Source organism: Aethina tumida, chromosome 7, assembly GCF_024364675.1.
Source record: "Aethina tumida isolate Nest 87 chromosome 7, icAetTumi1.1, whole genome shotgun sequence".
NCBI classification, from domain to species: domain Eukaryota; kingdom Metazoa; phylum Arthropoda; class Insecta; order Coleoptera; family Nitidulidae; genus Aethina; species Aethina tumida.
The window spans coordinates 11,062,744-11,087,705 of NC_065441.1; the positions used below are offsets into that span (position 1 = coordinate 11,062,744).

General features: G+C 25.4%; 1 protein-coding gene across 1 annotated transcript in view; it reads left to right on the top strand.

The window, feature by feature from the left end:
* Positions 1–24,962, top strand: part of LOC109594537 (neural cell adhesion molecule 1) — a 51,426-nt gene that overhangs the window by 7,112 nt on the left and 19,352 nt on the right. The window contains exons 2-3 of the mRNA XM_049969436.1: positions 4,406–4,471; positions 22,907–23,176. Of these exons, the coding sequence (XP_049825393.1) occupies positions 4,408–4,471; positions 22,907–23,176 (334 nt within the window). The 5' untranslated portion in view covers positions 4,406–4,407. The remainder of the gene's footprint in view (positions 1–4,405; positions 4,472–22,906; positions 23,177–24,962) is intronic.

Below are 24,962 nucleotides of genomic sequence, written 5' to 3' on the forward strand. Positions count from 1 at the left end.
ATATTCTTTTGTTCAGTTTTTGTGTTAACTCATAAATATTCCGGTTTCCAATTACTTGCATACAGATTCTTATATTATATAAAATTGTAATGTGTATGTATGTACTTTGATTAAAAATAAAGCTTATAAATGAATATTTTAAATTTAAATTCTCATACAAATATGCGAAATATTTATTTAAGCATTAATTTATATAATTCTACATTTTAAAATTCAAATTTAATTTTTATTTCAGTTTACACGGATGTAAAATCCTACCATATTACATGGGTTTAGGAAAGCTATTTCTCTATTAAAAAATAATCATTAAATTTCCAGTAATATGAAATAGTAATTCAAAAAAAATTATCTTATTGTATTTTATCGTGCTTTAAAGCAATATGAAAAACGATAATGGAGTACCAGGGAGAATGTGGAACGCCAAAAGGAAAAATAAACAATTTATTTCTGAAAGTTAAATTGTATTTCATTTGGCTTAAATTACAACTAACTTCCGAAAAGATTAAGTTTGCAATTTGTTTTCGTAAAAAGCGCTCAGTATTCGTAATCTCTAAAGTCATTGCGGTTATCTTTTAGATGGTTCAGCCACTCAACCGGTTTTATCAAACATTCAATAACAACTTAGAACAAGGTGAGTAGAGGACTTCTTTAAAATGGTTAGAAATATAAATGCATTCGATTATTGAATCTAACCTAACCGAAGATTGTCTTGAAAAGAAACAAATGGTTTAGATAACCAATAATTTTGTTACAGTCTTACCCCAATATTGGTCCTTTAATATCAATACAAATTGTACACAATAGTATCTATTACGCTCAATGATAATCTATATCACATCAATAAGGAACTCTTATATTATATTTAATGATTAATTTCAGCTAATAATTATTAGAGATTGATCAAATTCTCTAATTCCGAAACTAGTTTATTTTTTCTTCGTCTTTTATAAAGTCTGTCAATAATATATGCACTATTTAATAGTTTTACGTCGTTGGTTTAGTAAAACATATCGTATCCATTTGACAATATCTTTTCTTACCACAAAGTGGTATTCAGTTAAATTATAGAAACAAATTCATGTATTCACAACTGAAATACTTTAATGATTACTTTAAAAAAGTTGTCTTAGTACAAGAACCTATTTAAAGTTGAACGCTTGGAAGTCAATAAGTGTAATCTGGGGATTATTGCTCCCCATTCTCCTCTAAGAAATTTACCGGTATTGATTTTTTCATATCTGTTTCATCGACCACGAAACAAAAACTCTATTAGATCTCGCGGTTTTATCACATATTTGTTCTGCTTAGTTTGTATTAAAATATTCATAATAATTAATTTTTGAACAGGGAAAATCTAATAGATTGTTGTTTTGTGTGTACATATATGCGATGAGAATGTAATCAGATTTGTGATGGCCGCTACAATTTTAGTTTGCGGAACTGATTAGATTTTGTATGAAATTTATTATCAATACCAAAAATTATTTTACTGCAGATAAATTTAACTATTTTCTTTTTTTTTTTTTAATTTTCGGATAGTGAACCAAATATTTATCTTTCTCGTGTCCCATTCGTATGCCATTAAAATATTAATTATAAATCACTAATATTTAAATTAAATCACTAAATATTTAAATTAATAAATATAACATTAATTAATACATATATTACACCACATATTTCAATTCATAATAGAATAATATACTAAAAAATAACTAAAATAAGTTTTCGCACAATCGAGTTAAATAATTCGTCATTTATTTTTAAGTCTTATATTATAGAAAGAATAAGGTTTATTTTTGTGTAGAATTTTAGTATTGGTACTTTTACATACATTCGCAGAATCCAATAAATAAATTTAAAAAAATTAAGAATTATCGCAAAATATGTAGTCTAATAAATAAAAATTAATATATTTATTATTTTTCGTCAGAGCATCTCAAGAAGAAAGAATTAAGAGTGGACACTTCTAATAACCTTATTGGCTGTTGTAATATATTAAGATATTTTGAATAAAATAATAAATCATTAAGCAGTGTGGTTTTCACTAATAAAATTGATTCCGTCCAAACTATACATAAAGATTATGATAATTAGTTTGATATTTACAGAATTATATTTCTAATTAAATAATAATACAAAAATTGAATGCCAACGTTGCACAAACCTATTAAAATCGAACATTGTCTGGTCATAATGTTCTAACGAGTTTGTTTCAGTAGCCATACACAATTTACGGAGCACGCTGCTTTGTTCCTTTAAAACATTAAAGAACTTGTTTATTTTTATATTGCCAATCCGAAGGAAACTTTTAATAAATACCGACTTGGGACTGGACGCTTTTATAATATCGAGTTTAGTATGTTGTACGGAACGTTTGCGCACTAAATAAATAAAAAAAAACAAATGTGACCCGATATCGTTCCACATTGAAAATGTATAGTTAACAAAGGCACCGATAATCCGATAACATACAATACGTATAATCAAATCGGAAATCACTTTTCAATAAGGCTCTTTAATATCCTCCTGTTCAAAAAATGGTAAACTCTGAATCGTTTTAGAAATTCAGTACATTTGTAAAAAATTTTAAAATGTATCAGTTTAAATAATGATTAGATTTTTATTGAAAAATAGAGATATAAATGGATTGACGTTTAAGTTTAAAATATACAACTTCCCCTAAACTTTAATCTCAATTACCTATTTTATAATTAACAAAGTTTTGCTAACATTTTACCAATAAATTTATGCCAAGATAAATCAAATTCTAGGTTCTTTGAACAGTTTTGATCTCCTTCTTAAAATTAAATTATTATATAGAAAATTGAATTGGAAAAATAAATAATAGATAGTTGCAGAAATATCTGAATGACGCCATTCCTTTTGATTAAAAAAGCTCGTAGTAATTGGTTCATTTTTCTTCTTAAATAACAACTAATGATCAATAAAAGGGTCATTTGTATTGTTTCAAGGAGAGAATTGGCAATTGTGAATGCCTAATGTTATACTTACGTATGTGGAATCTATTTTTCAATTTTTTGATGAAGTTCATTCATTTTAATTTAATGACTGGCCTATTTCCAAATATGTTGCATGAGGATTGTGTACAAGATGCTGCTTAATTTCTTTGTTGGACTAGATTTCATTGTAATCTCGAAGTTGAATAAATAAATATATAAACAGCAGATTTAAAGAGCATAAAAAATGCTTTCAAGTAATAAATATATCTACACAATTTAAAATAAAAATGTTAAAATATAACAAAATAAGTCAAAAAGAATTTTTTATAATTTATTAATTTCAACTGTTTAATTGTAATTAAACCTATTAATTAAATTGGTACTGCAATGTAGCAATATGTAATGTAGCGTGCAAAATAATTTTGCCACAATCAATAAATTAAATCATATTTATTAAAGTAATATCCTTTGTTATGTTTCAAAATGTTATTCTTGCCTAAGGTTTTGGTTTTACCAAATCGGCAGGATTTACATAATGGTTTTTTAGCTCTATTGGATCTTGCCCTTTCTGCGATCATTTTTATGTTCCAATATATTTTTAATATCTTCTCCGTTTGACCTATTCTCAATTGTATTCGGAACAAAGGATTTAAAGGAAAAGAAACTGGCTTTCATACGACATAAAAATCAAATATTAAATTGGTTCAAAAACACCATTCAAATTAAATAATAGATTTCTGAATGAATTAACACGAATAGATTTAAATAAATGCGGGATATATGCGTACAAGTTTAAATCACATTACCGAATTTGCAGAATTGTTGTGGAACGTATTCCGCGATAGTGTTCCGAACAAGATAACAAGTTTGATACGAAAGTTAACTACATAACATTCAACCCAAAAACTTTGTTATACGGGTATCGCAAACCACATTAGTAGTTTTTAATCCAATTTGATTATTAATTTCATGTATTGCAACCAAAGTTCCATTAAAAATGGAATTACGTGTTAAAGCCCTGATGATCCCTTTTGCCACGGGAATATTTGTTTGTGGAATGATTTATTCATTGGTAAATTAATACATTGTGTATTCGTATAAAGATTAATTTAAAATATTAAATATATAAATATCATTACTTTTAATATTCTAAAAGTATTTAAGAATAATTTAAATAGAAACAAATTAGTTTAAATTATAAGTCGTTGCAAATAGTGAATTTAAGAAATTAAATTAAGCGTATTTAGAGCGCAATTTTCCTTTGAGTTTTATTATTTGACTTTACGTCAAAGTAATTTATCTTAGTAAAGTAAGCATTTCAACGTGGATCTATAGTTAAAGTTAATTGGATGCCTAAAACTTTCGAATGGTAAAAATATACAAATCTCGGTGTACCTTCGCTCAACACACTTCCTCAACTAATAAAAACTTATTTCTTTCAGATATGAATTTAAACAGGCCAAAGGAAATCAGCTTCGTTGTCTGTATTTTCATAGGAATATTGTTCGGTAAGTGAATTTCACAAATTTATGAATAATATGTATCAGTTCTATAAAATTGGCAGAACACAGAAGTTTGGAATTAGATTCCTTATTCAGTTTTCAGAAAGTTTCGCAATGGTTAATAAAGCTTTTAAGAGCTTGACTTATTAACTGAATAATTGAAGGTGTTTGAAAATCAAATCAATCATTTGTAATAATTCAAATAAACATAAATATTTGCATTTTATTTACTCAGATAAATCTATATAATAAAATATGTTGATTTAATTCAGGGAGCTTCGTTTAATAATATTATATAATATTAAATTTAGTTTTTTAATAAACTAAAATTGGGTTAATGATGGATTCAATTTAAATTAAAGTTGATCATCGTACTTAAAATAGCTTTAAAACAAGTTATTTTCTGGTTTAACTAAATTGACAATAATGGCGAATGCGTCAACTAACGCATTCGCCATTATTTTAATAATGTCAACTGAGGTGAGAGGAGGTTACAAAAATTCATACATTAATTGATTTAACGTCGTTAAACCACAATAAAAACTTTTCAAATTGTACTTAACGTAATATTTATAATTTTTGCAATTTTTCAGTTTAATTAGTCATCTAGGTTACAGTAATAATAGCTTTTAACATGTGACTGTCAAATGAGATTGTCATTATTCATAACAGCTACATGCTTTTATTATATACCAAATGTTCATTATTACATATTCATAAAATTTTCTCGCTTATCATAATTTAACTGGAACATAAATATATTATTATGTTTGGTCATAAAGTATATTTTATGCAGTAATAAAATTTCTTTGTTACAAATATTTTTAATGAATTTGCATATATTGTTGTAAATAAAATTAAATTACATAGTGTTTAAATGAAGACAATATGGACGATTATAGGATTTAATATAAAAATTAATGTAATACGTAAATATCATCAAATTCAATAAATATCATTAATAATATATCAATAATATCTTCTTTTAATTCACAATCTTTCACTGTTTATATACTATGCACTTTGCAATAATTTCATTTAATGAAAGGGGACAAAAGACGCTTAATTCTCGTCATTTATTACTTCACTAAATTTCGTCAAATCGTAAAAATTATAGTGTTGTGTTGGAAATAGTTTTACTAATAGGTGCCTCATTAACTTGCATTGTTTATAGTTTAATATAGTGTGTAAATAATTTATTTATGATATTTTGCCCATAACTGATTTATTAGCAGTTTTAGAGGGCGTAAAAGCCGAATATAATAAATTCTGCGTGTGTATGTTAGTTTGAAAGTGTAGTAGATGTCGCTATGGTAAACGACATTTTGATGGTGAGTCTTAAACTTCACTTAATTATGTCTCCACTTTCACATGTCGCATGCAACGATCCTTAATTTTGGCATATTTAGAACTTTCATAATATCCATGTTTAATTATTACTACTCTGAAACTAATGTTTTATTGAACTCTTTATTGAATTTTTACAAAAGTATCTATTTTTATATAATATGTTGTAATTAATATATAATATATATGTATATATGCATATATATATATATATATATATATATATATATATGCATATATATATATATATATATATATATATATATATATATATATATATATATATATATATATATATATATATATATATATATATATATATATTGTAATAATATTTTGGTCATATTTTGGTACAAATAAAATGTTGTTAAATACAGCACAGTTTCATAAATCAGTTGCTCTTCATTTTGTTAACTTGAAATATTACGTTAAATTTGCATAAAAATAGTAGCAGTATCAAAACTTTTGTTTCACTAATGGATTAACGTAACATATATTGATCCAGGGGAGTATAATACACTTTATCTAGATCACGCCTGACCCATTAATAATATACGGATGCGAATATTTTTGATGGTATGGAAATAATAAAGGTCTGGTACTGTACTTAACCCCAATCGTTCTATACATATAAACGAAATGGAAACAAATCGATTTATAATGTTGATAAAAGTTGTAATGTCCAGTTAATATTATCAAAAATAAAAAAATAATGTGTCACTTAAACTGAATAGGATTATAGAGATAAATGCAATGCAATAACAACCAAATTTGTCAGTGAATAACTAAACATTTTGTAAATTATCTGTTTAAATCAAATACATAACCTATCAAATTTAATATTAATTTATTATATTATAACGGATTTAAAAACATTTTGCGCACTATTTAGCAGGCTCGGGTATTAATATTGTTTAAAATGAACGATAAATAAAATATTTGTTTGAAAAGCAATTTTGCCATTCAATATTTGAAATTTATCCTGCTTTTAAATATAAACGAATTTTACATTAATACATTTTTTATATTTATAAAGCAACAAATTATTTAATGATTTTATAGGTGATCCTATAAAATCATTAAATCCTGCTTAAATTATGTTATTTTTACTATATAATAGAATTTTTAAAAGTGTACGTCATGTTTCGTTACTCTCTTCGTACATACGCTTGTAAATATTTTAGATGTGATTTAATTTGAATGTCATTCGAGTCCTTATATGTTTTAGCTGTCGTGCCAAATAATACCTTTTCTTGCGTAAATAAAATGCAAAATGATGTTAAGAAAGTAATTTCCACTCATGTTCAATTTAAATGCAAGTCCCTTCGTTGACATCATCCAACATTTATTTCATAACAAATAAAATGATAGTTATGGTCTTTGTAGTAATGTCTGTATATTAAGTCAACATAAATCAATATTACTGTTATTACTTTTACTTAAATTATGTAATAAATTATCTGGTTTTAAGGTAAAAGGTATATACTATAACTTATTGTTAGATCTTAAAATTTTATTATCCCATTTAAATTTTATTGTGGTTCTATCAAGTTTATAACCTCCTTATAGTTTATTTTATTTACATCTATTATACACGTGGTTTTATTGTTACACTTTTCGTGACTGTAATGTCACTTTTATTATTATAATATTATATTTAATTCAAAATTAATATTGTAATATTTTCATTTTTTTAAAATAAAATTATATTTACTTTTACGAAATAAAAGCTATAATGTAATTAATAATTACAATATCGCATGCTCTAATTCAGTTTGTGATTGGCATATGCAAGTTTAGGAGTTTATGCGAGTATTGAATATAAATAATTGTTGTGTTATCGTTCTGCCACTTGTTCCACTTTAACCTCCAACATTTACGTCAGTCATGTAGATGCATATGTGTATGTATGACATCCATATTACGTTGGTAACATGATATCATCGTACTCCAGTGTGAATTGAATTTATCTATACATATTCAGTGTGCAATTGATGTTCAGTTGAAATATGATATTTGCCCCATAACAAACGTTTTCCAGGAAGGCTTTTAAATTATATATATCTCTACAAGATATAATTAATTAAAAGTGACGTTAATTTTAATTTAAATTGAAGTTTAACTAAACTGTTTGCTCCTAAAAGTAGTCAAGTAAATAATAAATGAAAGTAATAAATATTTGAATATTTATTTTTTATATAGTTTATTCATTCACTCTTCTATTTGTGTTACATTATTTATTATATTCAGTTATAGTTACTATAACTATAGTTACTATAGTTATAGTATTAAAATTCTAATAATCTGTATTTAAACATATGGAAAAAAAAAGATTTTTTTGACTTGTTAATTTATTAATAAGATAATTTATTAAAATGAAAAAATTATGAAAATTTATTTTAGTTTATATGAAATAATTTTTTTATATATACAGATTATTAAATTAATTTGAAGCACTACATTATTTATATACTATATTTATATATATTTTGGATGACTTTGCGTGGACTATAATACATCCATAATTATTAAGTTGAAATTCATACATTGTTAATTATATTTCTATTTAATGATTTAAATATTTGAAATCTGTTTCAAATATTAATAAAACTTATTATTCACTGTCTAACCAAAACATTAAAATACAAGAATAATGTAAATAAATTTCAGAGTTCAAATTATTTTAATTACAGATACACAGTAATCTACTTTAAAATATGTCTGGTATACATCTATATTTTATTACATCCAAATATTTGTCAATATATATTTTAACAATATAATTAATTCCAATCTTTAAAATGTGTCAAGTATACATTTATATTTTATTACATCCAAATATTTGTAAATATATATTTTAACAATATAATTAATTTAAATAAAATATACCAATAATGATACCAACATATATGTCCAAATATTTAAAAAAATATCGTCGTTGTCTGTTTTTTTTCTCATTTAAATATTTCCTTAGTAACATTCATGTATTTTTATCAAATTTATGCACAAATTCTGGAAAGCCAATTAAAATCTTAAATAAGGTGCTTTTGTCCATTTTATCTAATTTTGTTAAAACATCTGCCAAAAGCTCCTGATATTACAATTTATAAATATTTAAGAAAAATTAAAAAATATAATTTTGTAATGTCCTTAGTCATTTTGGGCAAAATATAATATTGTATGTGATACATAATTTATTCAACCTCATACTTTAATTTTACATAAAATTGAGAAAATTTGAATCGAATAAATCCAAGTATAAATATTATTTTAACGTAAAGCTCTCGTGATCCCGGCAATTTAATTTTGGAAAATGAGAACGTACTCTTAACTCATGCTTTATTTTCGCTTACCGAATATTTCGGCCATCGTTCTCCTCAGAAAATATTAAATGATAAACGAGTGTGAATGTCACGATATCAAGCCGAGTCGCAGTTACGAAATAAGCTTCGGGACTTCATTTGAATGTATTATGGTGCAGGGGATAAAGAACCGACGCGACAGAGGGACTAAAGTCATTTATGGAGGCGACCACGGGCTGAAGTTATTTCGTTAAATAAGCAATTCGTTATACAAATTTTAAAATTCAGCAACAGCACTCCAACCCGCGACTTATCCCGATTACACGGCATTACTTACAAATAAGCAAAGAGATCATTTCACTCGTCATGTTTGTGAAGTTGCGTTTCCGCAGAACTGAACTCATTGTCAGTTAATTTTAATTACTAATGTAGATACGATTTCATGAGCCTGTTGTATAAACAAAGAGCAAATACTCTAAATGGGGATGAATCGGAGGCTGGTAGTGGCAACAGTGTGAATTGGTTTTGCTTTTGTTTCAGTAGTCACCATGACTGACGTTACTAATTGGTGTGAAATTGGGCCAGATTGCAAAATTACATACTCTATAATAAACTATACGTTACCCTACTCGAAGTAAGCCCTTATGTACGCTTTAATCAACCCCAGTAATTTCATTACATAATAACTACTCTTTGTGAATAGTATAGTATTATTGGTAAATGACATTGTGTCGTTAATATGAATGAAATTCAGGCGTAATCCTCATTTTAACGGCCTCTAAAATTTATAGTCTTCTATCACTACAAGTGGGTTCGTTCATATTACATTTTTTTTTCGTTTTTCCTTTGAAATTTAATTGATGGTACTCTTTATCAAACAGTAAAGTACTCTAAACGAGGATGAATTTGAAAATGGTAATGGCAACGTTGTGTGTTGGTCTTGTTTTTGTTTCAATAGACACCATGACTGACGTTACTAATTGGTGTGAAATTGGGCCAGGTTGCAAAATTACGTACTGTATAATAAACTGTATGTTACTCTACTCGAAGTAAGCTCCTATGTACGTTTTAATCAACCCCAGTTATTTCATTCCTTAATAACGAGTGTTCGTGAACAGTTTTATTGGAAAACGACATTGTGTGACTAATATGAATGAAATTCAGACGTAATCCTCGTTCTAATGGCCTCTATAATTTACAGTGCTTTATCATCACAAGTGGCGATTCACGTTACATTTTTCATTTTCTCTTTGAAATTTAGTTGCTGTTAATCCTTATCAAATAGTGAACTTAAAATTTATTATAGATTTGTTTCGTAGTTTCGAAGTAGTTATTAATTGAATCTATTACTATAAGTCTGATTGTAAAAAACAATAAGTAAGTGAAAAAAGTTATTTTAAAAAAACTAGCTAACAACAACTAAGAAAAATTAATTGGTATATGCTTAATAAATTATGAAAAATAAAAAACTTTTTTAATTAAATTAAATACAATGAAGTACCACGTATATTATAAATTAAACTAATAATAAAATAAATTGAACCAAAACAAAATACTAATTAACCATTTAAATATTAAAGAATTTTTAATTTTTTGCTGCAAATCAATTAGTAGTGATCATGCATTATGTATAGAAAATAAATGTAGCATTTTGTACGTTAATTCGTTTTGAATAAATTATTTCCTATTTTCTATAATAAATTTGGGAAATTAACAACACTAATTAAACAAAAATAATAATAAATAATTGTAATATATTTTAACAAATTTTATAAGAATTGTTGTTTCATAATTCAATATTAAAAACGCATTTTTATAATAATATTATTATTATATCTTAAAACTCTAGTATTTGGATGTTAATAAGAACGGCACAATTTAGACATGATACAAATTACATGTAAAAAATAAAATAGTACTGATATAATATAACACAATCTTTAGATTGCATCTACAAAATAAATTAATTACGTGGCATAAAAATGTCAGTTATATATATTTTATTTAAGTCAAACAGTGAGTTTGGGATTAATTAAATTATAAATTACCAAACCACATCTACTTAAACTGAACTCTATTAAATATTAAAGATTTTTTTTAATTCATGTTGAAAACCAATTAATTTAAGATAAATAATAAACCATTTTTAGAGCTTTTATTTTGTTACTAATGAATACTTTTCAATTAAAATAAAATTATTAATTGCAGATGAGTTAAATAGTAATTGAAACCAATAAAACTGACTAAATTATTATTTAAATTTTTAGTCTTTTTAATTTGTAAAAAGGTTATATATCTAGAAAATTCATTTGTTTTAGTTTAATTAAATAACTTTTTATATAAAATATTCTTACATAATAGGATATTTTAATTAGTGCACAACTATAGTGAGATAATTTCTAAAAGAATATAAAATATTACTTAGATTATTTATACTATTATTATTTATGTACTTCCTTATTAGTATTACTAATGAAAACATATTCAAGAGAACCGTTTACAAAAATAATGTAATTAAAAATTCTCGATTAATATGTTTGAAATTGTAGAGAAGTTTGAAGAAAACATTAGTTGCATTTTAGCTTGCCAATTAAATTAAAACATGTCAATAAATTTAGTTAAATACTCCACTAAAAACAGTATGTCATGAGCCAGAACTTTTGCACACATTAAGTTGCAAGTAAAGTTAGATTTTGAATTTGTAAAATCGCCTTACTTGATACTTTGTTTCAAGTGTTAGAAGGAATGTTGGGTATTTGAGTGGGTCTGAACTCAAACTTTATAATACTACTAAACATTTTATTATTGCGAACAAACTAAGGTGTACTTCGAAAAATAGCTTTCATTTTACTTAAGTTAAAGCTATTCTTAAGTAATTTCGCGAAACAATGTGAAAATTGTTTTAACATAATATACGGGGTGTGTTCTCAAAATAAACATTTACATTTACAAAGTTCTGTTAAGAGTTTCTCAAATTTGTTGATTTTGGTTGTTACAAGTGTACGTTTATATTTATTTATTTTTTTTTTTGAACAGTAATCTTTATTATTTTATCATTTATTTAAATTTTAAAAAAGAAAATTTTATATTTTGTACACATTCATTCTATAATTAAATTAATTTTTAAATAAATTATGAAAAAGATACGTTAATAATACTTTCATATTTGATAATTCTGTTATAAAAAATATGAAAATAAATATTTCGAAATTTACTAGAAATGTATTAGCTAAAGATGCGCATATTATTTCGAAATTTCAAGGAGGGTATATTTTTTGGGGTAAGTATTTTACATTATAAAAGGGCATGTTGGCAGTTTTACGATTAAAAATAAATTCGAAATCCGCCAAACGTATATTTTTTTGGAACGGTAAAACATATTATTTGCAGTATCTAACGTTTAAAAAAAATATGAAATGAACCAATTTGAGACACTATCTATGGACGAGGGGAAAATGTTTAAAAAGGAAATACTAGATAATATGACATAAATACCTACCTGTTGTTTTTGACTGAGACCATACGTTTCGTACGTGTTTAATAAATTGCCATTTAGTAGAAGAATTAAAATTGAAATTTTATTGTTTTGGTAATTGAATTTTGAAGCGCGGCTAATAAGGAACAAATGGAGACTGCTTTGCATAAAGGGGCAATAAAAAACATGCTTAGCTACATTAATAACACATTTTGCGAACTAGCATCAAACGTTTCGCCATGTAATACGGCTCTCAAGGCCCGGCTAGATTTTCCCCGGATTAAATTTACCGTGAAAACTGGCAATTCCTTTAAAATGAGTTTTCGATCGCGGGCCCGGGTTTTAGAATAAACACGTTTAACAATTCAAACTCATCATATCTAATTTATTGGATAACTGGAAATATTTCTTACGCTCCAATTGGTCTTAAAGGGTCTCCTTTTATTTGCTTGCGCCGTTTGATTTCTTCCACGGCCCGCATTATTTTACTTAATTGGAGTTTTTAAATTGCAACGTTCGTATTAAACAAAAATGGTTTTCGAGTCGGGAACCGTTTCGTCTTACCTTTTCCGTTCGATCGGTTTTTACATAACACAGCTTTTTGAACATAAATGGATTGAGAAATTACTTACAACCAACTTGGTTCTCGCAGTTTGCATATGAAATTTTATGGAACAGAAGCCATGCCGTGGGTATGTAAAGTTCAAACCGCAACGACGAGACGGACGGAATTAAAAATCATTGCCCGGATTTATGGTTTTTCAGCGACATACATTTTCGTGTTTACACATGAACAATTAATATCCGTTATACTATCCGTGGGAAACCCGGTTTACGGTTTGATCAAATTTTAATGTAATGTATTAACTAATGTGTGCAAAACACTGCAATTAAATTAAATTGCAATTTATTTTAAATTTACGTTATTTTTTAATTATTATACGTATTCAGTTCGGCCTATTTAATTTTTTTTGTATGACACGATTTTAATGAATAATGGTTGAAATAATAAACAATAAAAAATTTTATGCATGGGATAAAGAATATGTTCTATGTCACTCGACAGAGACCTCCTATTTTTGAGAAAAATTGATAAGGATATTGTCACATATGGACAATAAGGCATTCAAGAATATTTATTATTGTTATATTATATTTGACGCTGACTCTGATTGTTCTACATTCTGAATAAAGTAATATTCTTTAATAAAATAAAATATAAAAGTATAACAGTTCACTAAAAGACAGGATTCAGTGGTATAAAAAGTGGAGTAAGTACAATCATGTAGGGGTTAGTGTCATCCCCATCTTTAAAGCGTAAGTTAGAATAAATATTATTATTGTTTGTTTCCTATTGTTAGTTATTTCTTAATAAAGTATTTGGTGTATATTTGGATTCTGTGTTTATATGAGTTACTCCCCATCTCCCAATAAGTCACAGATGTGACAATATCTTCTTATTTCAATTCGGCGTTATGTAATTTATTAAAACGCCATAAAACATTTATACATGAGTGTAAGAATTATTTACGTTTTAATTATATTAAAAATATTAATTAATTAATTCTTTCTCCCTTCGGATTATGAAAACAAAAAGACACAAAAATACCTTAAAAGTTTTAAAATTTTTTGAAATATATGAAATAATATTGAACTTTTTGTTATAATTTATTTTTAACATATTAAAAATTAAATACATAAATAGTTTGATAGTAATGTCAATATCATATTTGGAATTTTTACTTATATTGGTGTAAATTATTGATTTTAGAATCAAAACAATAAATAGCATGAACTCGGAAAAGAATCTATCGATGATTTTAATTTATTTGTATTAAGAAAGTTGTCTATAAAAAATTGTGAAAAAAATTTGAATGTGGCAAAAATTCTAAACAAAATTTTAATTTTTGTAAATTATTATTTTATATTGTTCTAAATTTAAAAATAATTGTCCTCTTAAAACTATTATGTTACAAGTATTTCATATATCAATTAAAACCAACCTTAATGTTCTGTAGGACTAAAATGTTCAATTAAATATTCTGTTGTCGAAAACAAATATTCAACAATCGTAAACAAATCACTGTTCAATTTCATTATTAAACGGATCTATTCACATAAACATAATTAAATTGAAACTATTTTTAAATGCATGATAATAAACATTACGAAAGTGATTAAATCTAAAGTTTAGTTTTTACATTGCATTTAACAATATATTACTAAGAATTAAAATTAATAAATACAGAAAAAAATATTATTTTTGACTCAATTATATCAAATTTGCTCATACTCATTTGCCAACTGGTAAATTGATAATTTAATTATTAGTAATACCAATAATTTCTTTGTTTATAATTTTTTTCATTTTTAAATAAGGAAAAAATATTGTAAATTAAATTTTTAATTTAGATTAATATTATTACTCACTGTGTTTCAAAAACTGCTATGAGCATATTTTTAAATCAGATGTAGTTTATTTTTATTATAAACTTAAAAATGTACATAACATACATGAGTTTTTAAATATTTTGGAGGAAAAAGTGTTTAATTAAACACTCGTAAATCAGTGATCAATGTCATCATTAACTCACATATATGTAATTAAATCGAAGCCATTTTTAAATACATGATAATAAACGAAGCCGATGTCATTAAATGAATTCTTCATTAATATATTTTTTTTAATTTTATTTTATTTTTCAATTTTTTTAAAAACTACTATTAATATATTTTTAAATTATTTTTAGTTTTTTTATTAGCAACTTAAAAATATACATTAAACGTAAATTCTATATACAATTTAAATCATTTACATCATAGCACTGATTTTTCAATTTTATGTTGCAAGGAAATATATTAAATTAAATACTCGGTTGTCGAAAATAAATATTCTACATGCGTAAACAAATCAGTGCTCAATTTCATTATGAAATGGTCCTATTTACAGAAATATAATTAAATTGAAACAATTTTTAATTAAATGGTAATACACGTAGCGGAAGTGATTAAATGTAAATTTAATTATAACACTGCGTTAGTTTAAATTAGATAATATATATGAAATAAAAATTGTATTATATTAAATAGCAGTAAAAACTGTTGAACAAAATTGATAATTAGTTTTTCAACGTCAATAAAATAATGTGATTTAAACATTGTTAACTTTATCTTATAAAATAATGTATTATATTATTATTTAAATAAATACATTCCCTAATTCTCAATTATTGAAAATAAAGATTCTGCAAATTAAATTTATGACTTTTGTCATAATTGTGTCAAATTTATTATTTTAAATACTCGAACAATTTTATTTTCTTTACAAAGTTCTAACTTTTTCTTAATGATAATATTTTTAAGTATAAATTTGTTTTGTTGTTTATTATATAATTTTCAGAACATTTTGTAAAAAAATTTAATGTGCGAGCCATTTGAACTGTTCGAGTAAATCATATGAACCCGGGGTGATTAGCATATTTTTACCCTAATGGGTGTGGCAATAATTTTACAAGGCGAATTATAAAGGGAAATTATAAAGAACAGAGCATAAAAATTCAAGTCGTGTATGCGTTAAATCGGCATGGCGACTAAAAAATTATCAGGCAAGTTTTTCCTTTGAATAAAACCTCATACGTCTGCTATTTTATGTCGGGTCCGGGTCCGTTTGACACGATTGTTTTAAAACCCGCCACCGAAAGCACTCCATTCGAGCTTAATATTCCTCTTGTAAAAAACACTGATTTCTATCTTTACTGTGGGACATGTCAAAGAAGAGAATTACACATCTCAGATGTTCTTCATTGTCAAGTTGCGAATTATTAAAGTTGGCCTGGTGCTAGAGGACGGTGACCTTTCGATTTGTTTTTAAGCTTGTCAATGAGGTCTAAATGAAATACGATGGTGGGTGTTTGTGGCATAACTATTTAGTATCAGTTGCAGATGCATTAATTTTTTTGTATAATCTATAGACACAAATCTTATATTTTGAATATGCTAGACGAGATTTGAAAATCATGTGCATGACATTATTAATTTTACAATTTGGCAAGTACTAGTTGTAAAAAACATTTGTTTAATTTGAAAATGCCTAATACGTGTAAAACTTATATTATATATAATCTGACAAATATTCTTAAGATGAAGGTTATGAATCTGTTCTGAAATATCGGATATGAATTAGCTTACTGTCTTTTACAGTATTTCAAATTTCAACATTTTTTAAAATTTTCAATCTGTACTCGGTTTAAAAACGATTAAAGCATATAATTAAAATACTATGATTTTCAAAATTCAAGTAAATTAACATTAAAGTTTATTAAAATATATAGCAGGTGTGAAATTGCATTATTCATAAAATTAAATCGTTGGTTTTGACAGAAATGAGTTTATTTACTTTTTGAAAACAAATGCCAGTTAATAACAGTATATTGTTTTTATCTTTTAATCGACATATTGCAATTGTACACACATATAATAATAAATAAATAATATAAATAAATTATTATGTAGAAATAATGAAATTATCTATATTCTTCGATCCGGAATATAAATATTTTATTATTAAATTATTACTATTTTCGTATTAAGTACTTTCTTCGTTTTCCTTATATATAGTTTTATTAGATTTACGAAAAATGATTTATTAATTTTGTTGAGGTTGTTTTAACTAAAATTACACAATTCAATTTGTTTAAAAAATTGTTAATTCTTTTTTAAATATTTTATATTAACAAAAATAATTTAAAATTTTATCAACATCATTTCTTCAAAAAATATGAAATTAAAATTATTGTCTTTTGAAATGATAATAACTCTTAATTTTATAATAATAAAAGTTGATTGATTTTTTAACATTTAAAATTTTATGAAATTCTTAAATTTATTGGTAATTATGGATTTAAAAAAATTGTTATTGTTATGTGTTATGAAAATTAGATATATTATGGTATGGAAATAAAAGTATTAAATAAATAGATAAGAACAAACTTAAAAACATCCAAAATTTTAAGATAGAATTTCAAATTGTGAAATCTGGTTTAAAAATGTTAACTTACAACGATAAATAAAATTTGTTTGTTATATTTATATATAGAATTTTAATTTATTGGTATATTAAAATTAAAATTAAAGTGGTTGATCAAATATTTTTTAATAAAAATTTAAATTTAAAACAAATAGTGTAATTACTCTTAATTAGTGTAGACATTTATATTGTTGCCATGAGAATTTTTCATTATTTTTCAATTACAATTAATAAATTCTCGATAAGTGTTAGCTACTATTATTTTAAATGTTTGGAATGTAGAATATTTTGTATACGAATAAATATTTTTATCACATACGCAAAAATAAAATATTAATATTACTAAGAGTTTTATATTCCTAATAAATTTAACACCTAACATAATAAGGTTTTTATACAAATTTAACATAAATACAGATAATAGTTAATCGATATAATTTTTAAGTTAATGCGTTTCACATTATTCACACAAATATAATAAATAATGATAAAGCATATCTCTTCAAATATTAATAGAACTAATTAGAATTTATCGTATGCAGTTCATAAACAAATTGTGCTAATATATAAACAATTGCTTTATTTGAAACGTAAAATTATTTTTTGTTCTGGTAAACGAAATACATTTTTTATATACTTTTAGTCCGGTGCTACTTTAGTATCCCCGTTGATTTTGCTGGTGGTATTCCGTAAATGTACGAAAAATATAAAAATTAAACCAATTTTTGTTGTGGGAAAATTATGTAAATACAAGAATTTTTGGATATTCGTCCTGACTATAATGTATATAGTACATAAGTTTAAAAAACAGGGCACGTACATGTATTCCATCACTTTATATAATGGATAAAAGAGATGAGGGAGTGCACAGGGAGACCTTTATTTAATTCCGGTACACAATCTACCCCTTTCAGTGTCTCCGGTCTGCCGTTACTCAATGCACATTGACTATTTGCCTCTTTCTAACCGATGTGACATAAAAAACTGATCGATAAAATTTATAGGCACGAAAGTGTGATAAACAATTTTATATAATTAACGTGAACAGATGTGATTAGGATTCTTATACATTTTAAACATATTTAATTGCAATTCTTGCATATTAAATTGTTTGAATGTCAAGTTTTAAATAGAGAAGTTTCTTCTTCAAAAACTGTTATTTATGATGATAAATTTACTTTAAAACTTCTTTTGTAAAAATGGCGTGATTTATATTGGTAAGTTTAAGAGTTTAAGAATATAGGACAATAGATATATAAAACAAAATTTCAGTAATCTCTCTCAGTTTCTTTACAATTTTTTAAAATCATAAATTATGACAAGTCAAATAATATGCATATGCAAAGTGATTCTTGAAATATATTTTATTGTGTTTATTATTTATCAATCTTAAAGTAACATCCTATAATTTTACACTATTTATTTATTCATTCATTATATTGTTGAAGCTATTATATAATAAATTAAATATTTAAATTTCATTTTACTATTAAAAATGTATTTTTTTTTCAAGTCAGTGAAACTACTTATTTCTTAATATTTACATTATATATACCTATACCTAAATTACCGTCAATAAAAAATCCATAAAAGGTTAAAGATGCATCCGGAACTATTTTTATTCCAAGCAAACGGAATAGAATGTATTACGGGTCGTTTTAAATAAATGATGGGGCATGAGGTACATTTTCTTTTGCTTGGAAAACCCAGCATGTATTTTTAATTTAATTGGTTCATCTTGAATTAAATATGTTAACATGACTTGTGCTACATTGAACTTATCAGTTAACCGGATTTTCTCAATTTTTCTTCGTTTACCGTTGAAATTTTTAACGGAACACGTTTGCCGAAGTTCACCATTGATAAAATATTCGAATGTTGCAGTGCAAGAAATTGTAACAAGCATTTTTGTAATGCTAGATTTTTTACCAGTTTCCCAACAGATTGTATTTTTCAGGTAACTTTTCGTGTTAAACCGAAAGAATATAAAAAAGCAAAAGACGATCACGGGGTGAAGTTAAAGTAAACCCGCAACTTCCAATGGATTTAAACTTGCTAAAGTACATGAATTTACTGGCAGGTGGTTAAACTTTATAATTTACAAAGTATACATTGTTCCCGCTAGCACCTTATACACCATTTATAGTACAAACATACTCGTACAACAGTATTAAGTTCTGATAATGATTCGTGAATCGATTTAGACGATTTAATTATGATATGTAATATTGAAAGCCACGAATTACTAGCCTCGTATAAACTTTAATCTAAATGACAAATGAAATTGAAATAATCTATATCCAATTTGTCTGTTGTGAAATTGCAAACTGCCAATTTGTGTTATTTGATCAACTGATCTGTAGGTTTCTGATAATGTGAATTTTGGAATTTATATACAAAAATCTGATATCATATGATTATATGAATCATCTAATAAAAAACTGATTTACTAGTTAATATGGCAACTTGATTTTAGAAAATTAATTAATAATAAAAAATATAAATAGCAGATTTACAAAGAATTAAAAAATCTTTCAAATTATATATACAACTTAATATAAAAGTGTTAAACCAAAGTCAATTTTGATGCATACGAATACTGTTTTAGATTATACTCTCGTTTACGCTATGGATCCTCTACTTGAAGATTTAATTACGATTCGTAAGAACACTTCATTCCAAGTTCATTTTGTTGAAGTGGTGTATCCTATTTAAACTCCTCCTAGACTCAAAGACAATATTTAAAGTTTATGATACTCTCTTTATTACTGTACTCTATTGTATTTAAGAATAAAGTAGATGTCGCTGTAAAGTAAGAACGTTTTGAGTTCCTCTGAGAACATTCTACATTGGAATGACATATAATGTGTCTTGTGTCATATTAAGAGTATTTCATTTATATCTAAGCTTCACATTCAACTTAAAATTTCTAATATTTAGGGATAACACACCAGTGGTTTGTTAGTTTATGTATACAGTAAAGGTTCTTTATTCGCGGGTTATATGTTCTGTAAATATGCCGCGAATACAGAAACTGTGAATATGCAATGGTAATTTATATGGGATTATAGGGGATACGTTCCTGGGTGACAAAATAAAGAACAAATATATAAAAAAAATAATTTAATTGAAGTTTTTAACCATATTGATTAATTATTATCTTCAAGCTGTATCTTATCCTAATTCATTTGAATATTTTAATTAAGTTTTTTGTTTCGCATCCACCATATTTACAACTGTTGTTAAAATGGCGAATGCGCACCAAATCCAATAATTAATTACTATTAAACAAATTCTAAGAATAAGTTGATTATATTAAAATTAATTCATTTTATCCACTGTTAGATCCATTTTTAACAGGTACTATTTAATTTTTTTTAATTAATCAGTAAAGTAACCTTTAAAATACTATAAAAAATATGATTTTGATGTTTAATAAATGTTCAAATATCGTGAATGCGCAAACAAATTATATAATTACAACTATATCCAAAAGGCAATTAATTTTATGTTTTCAAATATCTTATCCTAATTCATTCGAATATTTTAATTAAGTTTTTTGTTTCGCATCTACCATTTTTACTAGGGTTGTTAAAAATGGCGAATGCGCAACCAATCCAAGAATTAGTTACTATTAAACAAGTTCTATGAATAAGTTGATTATATTAAAAGTAATTTATTTTATACGCTGTTAGATCCATTTTTAACAGGTACTATTTATTATTTTTTTAATTAATCAGTACAGTAACCTTTATACTAAATACTAAAAAAAATATGGTCGATTTTATTTAAAAACATGCATTTGGCATAGTTCTAATAAGATCTATTTTACTTCTATTTGACGGCGCGTTTACCTTTGTAATTGATATTCATATTGTACCGCTGTTCAGATTTAGATTCGCGAATAAAGAAATCTTTAGTTGCAAATACAGAAATTTTTTAATCCGCGAATAGTGAAAACGCGAGTGTAGGAAGCGCGAATAAGGAGCTTTTACTGTATTGAATAGAATCTAGAATTACCACTTTGTTATCAAAAAATAACTAGAATCAAATCAAATGAAATTAAAGTCATTTTATTAAATTAAATCTAAAAGAAAAATATTAGAAATATTTTAATTATTTAAAATTAAATTAATTTTATTAAAAATATCTTCTAAAATTTACACAAATGAAAAAAAAATCAAATGCCGATGAATAAACGATTGAAAAATTCACACATACTGCTTGATTATCAATGCTAGTGTATTATCCATATGGGAATTCTACAGTGACGATCTCTTTACCCAAGTGATTTGTTTAATAATTGAGTGTATAATCAAAATTAACGTAAAACGTCATATCAATTTAATTATTTCTATTGTTTAATATATTCGTTTCAATTAAATTTTTATTACATACTAAATTTTTGCTAGCTTTTTGGTTTTCATCATAATAAATTTCAATAAAGTTCATAATTGGCTCGTTTATTCGACCAGAACGTAATCTAAAATTATATGTAGGACGTATTTACGAAATCATTGACGAACCTGTCCTGGATCAGGGGGTAGTTGTATGTCATCATCGGGCCTCCCGTATTAGACAGATTAGCTTACGTATGATTCTGCCAACGGGGGCGCATCCAACCGGTAAACCCCGCATCGAAAAGGGGGGACCGGAGCGATTGTCAAGGGGTCCGACAGTATCTGACCCACGGTGTCGTGTTTGGTAAGCGACCTGAATAATTCGAGGCAGTCCGTGTTTCAAACCATTGAATGCAACTAACTCGTAATCCTACAAGTGGTCATGTGTAGAAGTTCGCGGACCTCAACTTGCCTACGAATCGCCACCTATCAAAACCGAATTACGGTTAAGATTTACTTCCTCAGTTATCCAGAGAAGTTAAAGTAGGGATTGGGGGGTCCACCGATTTTGTCCTTTGGGTAGCATAACTTTGCGTTTCGGGTGGCAGTTTTAACTATATAGTATCCCAAGTTTATTTATTCGTAATTGTAGACTGTTGTTTTATTATTATTGGAGAAATATATCTCTTTGAAATTTCTAAATAATATGTTCTTCATGTAAAAGTTGTGTTGTCAAATTTCATCTGCCATACCTATAAAAATATAATATAGGCAAGAAAACTATTTTCCATATGTATCATAGATCTCAATATTAAATGAAAACTTTTTATTACTTTATTGGGTTACTAATTTGGCAAATAATTCAATTAACCTATTTGGTATCATTAAATAATATTTAAATAAATTTCTCTATAAAAATATACTTATTGTGTGTTGTATATTTTGTTCCAGATCCTGCGATTGCCGCACTGAAGATATCAATCGAAAGTGAGGTCAAATCAGTAAACGAAACATTCATTGTCGTTTGTAAAGATGATACTGGAAGAAATGTGAAATGGACCAGTCCAAAAGGCAACGTGCTCGGACTTAAGACTCATCCAACAGTTTCTACGGCAATTTACGGGTCCGTCTTAAAGTTCAATATGACAAAAGTTGAGGATACGGGAATCTATACCTGCTCGACGGATAAAGAGAAGAAACATTTTCATCTGACAGTAGAAGGTGTGTTATTTGAATATACCTATAACACAGAGGCGCAAAAACCAACCTTTATTTATTTATAATTTGGATGTTACTGTACTGTGTACAGTTATTTTATTTATTACTTAATATAATATGTTCCTTATTAATTTCATATTATTAAAATAATGAAAAGCTATTTATTATTATTCATTTACCTATTTATTATTATTCATTTACCTATTTATTTACAATATATATATATATATATATATATATATATATATATATATATATATATAATTTTTAATTTTGTCAAATAATTAGTTTTAATTTTATAAGTTGTTAGTTGTTGTTGTTATAATTTAAATCGAATAAACATACTTTATTAAAAAAATCATAAATTTAAATAATAAATAATAGTCACATGAATGTATATAAATATTAATAAATCGTAAATTTTATTTGCTTCTCTTAATATAACACATGCGTTATATTGATACGCATTTAATAATTTTTCCTATTCCATAAATTTGGTGTTGTATGGTCAACAATAACTTGTAATTTCGACTGATTCGATTTAAATAATAAATAGCACATTTCCGTTAGTATGTTTCAATGGTCATTTTATTCGAATTTTACGCACTTCTTTTTTAATTAAAATGTATATTGATAAATCGATTTGTGAATACAATTTTTCCTAGATTTAAATTTAATTTTTTTAAATTAAATATAAAGCTTAAAATATTTTACTCAATTATCAAAAGAATATCATAGTGGTTGGTAATATTGTAGAATATATATTTGGTCTTCATTAAACCACCATGGTTCTATTTTTTTATAAGCTCACCACAATAGAGTATTGTCATTTTACAGTATTAATTTTTTAATAATTCTGATTCGTATTTAAGAAAACCATGTAATAAGTGATCAGTTGTTCCGATCCAGTTTTAATATTACAATTGGTTTTAATGTTACCATCAGACATACAAGGCTGTTAGAGAAACCTTCACCATCTCTAATATTATTTCTTTTAGTATTTACCCATGGGAATATTTTTGTTTCGTGCCCTAAAAAATAAAATAGATATTGTTACAAGAATAAGTTTTGTCATCTATTTTCTAGTCATAGCGAAATCATAAAATATTCAATAATATTGAATAATTGAAGACATAACCGTAGATCCACGAACTGAATAATTTATATGCTTACTAGAAAAACGTGTCTGCTCTAAAGACTTTATTTAACGTGTATTTCGATGTTTTGGTCTAGATTAGAGTGTCCGGTAAACTCTGCTGAAAACACTAAAACACTTCATAACAGCAAAATTCCCAGTTATTGGGGATGAAATATTCAAGAATGTTTTTATTTATTTTATTCAACTGGTAGTTTCGTTGGGTTAGGTGGATTTTATTTTTCTCATGGTTTATTTGACTTCCTGTTAATTTAATTGTTATTAATTAATTAATTAAAAAAACTTGAATGGTTGAAATATTTATAAATAAATTGAACTATTAATTAAAAATATAAAACTAGGAATGAAGAAATAATTTATTTATTATTAAAAATGTGTAGAATGCATGTATGGTAAGTTTGAAATTATAATAATTTTATTAACACAACATTTTCAGTAAAATGTAGACAGTATCTATTTTGTAGTTTCAATAAACAAAGTTATTTGGCCCTTTTTGTAATTCTATTAGTTATTCTTCATAAATCAGAATTAGGCAATAATTATTTCATAATAACATTTGCTTAGGATGAACTGTTTGAACCCTATGTTCTATATAACTAGATTCCATTATATAAATAGTGTACTTCTTCCTCT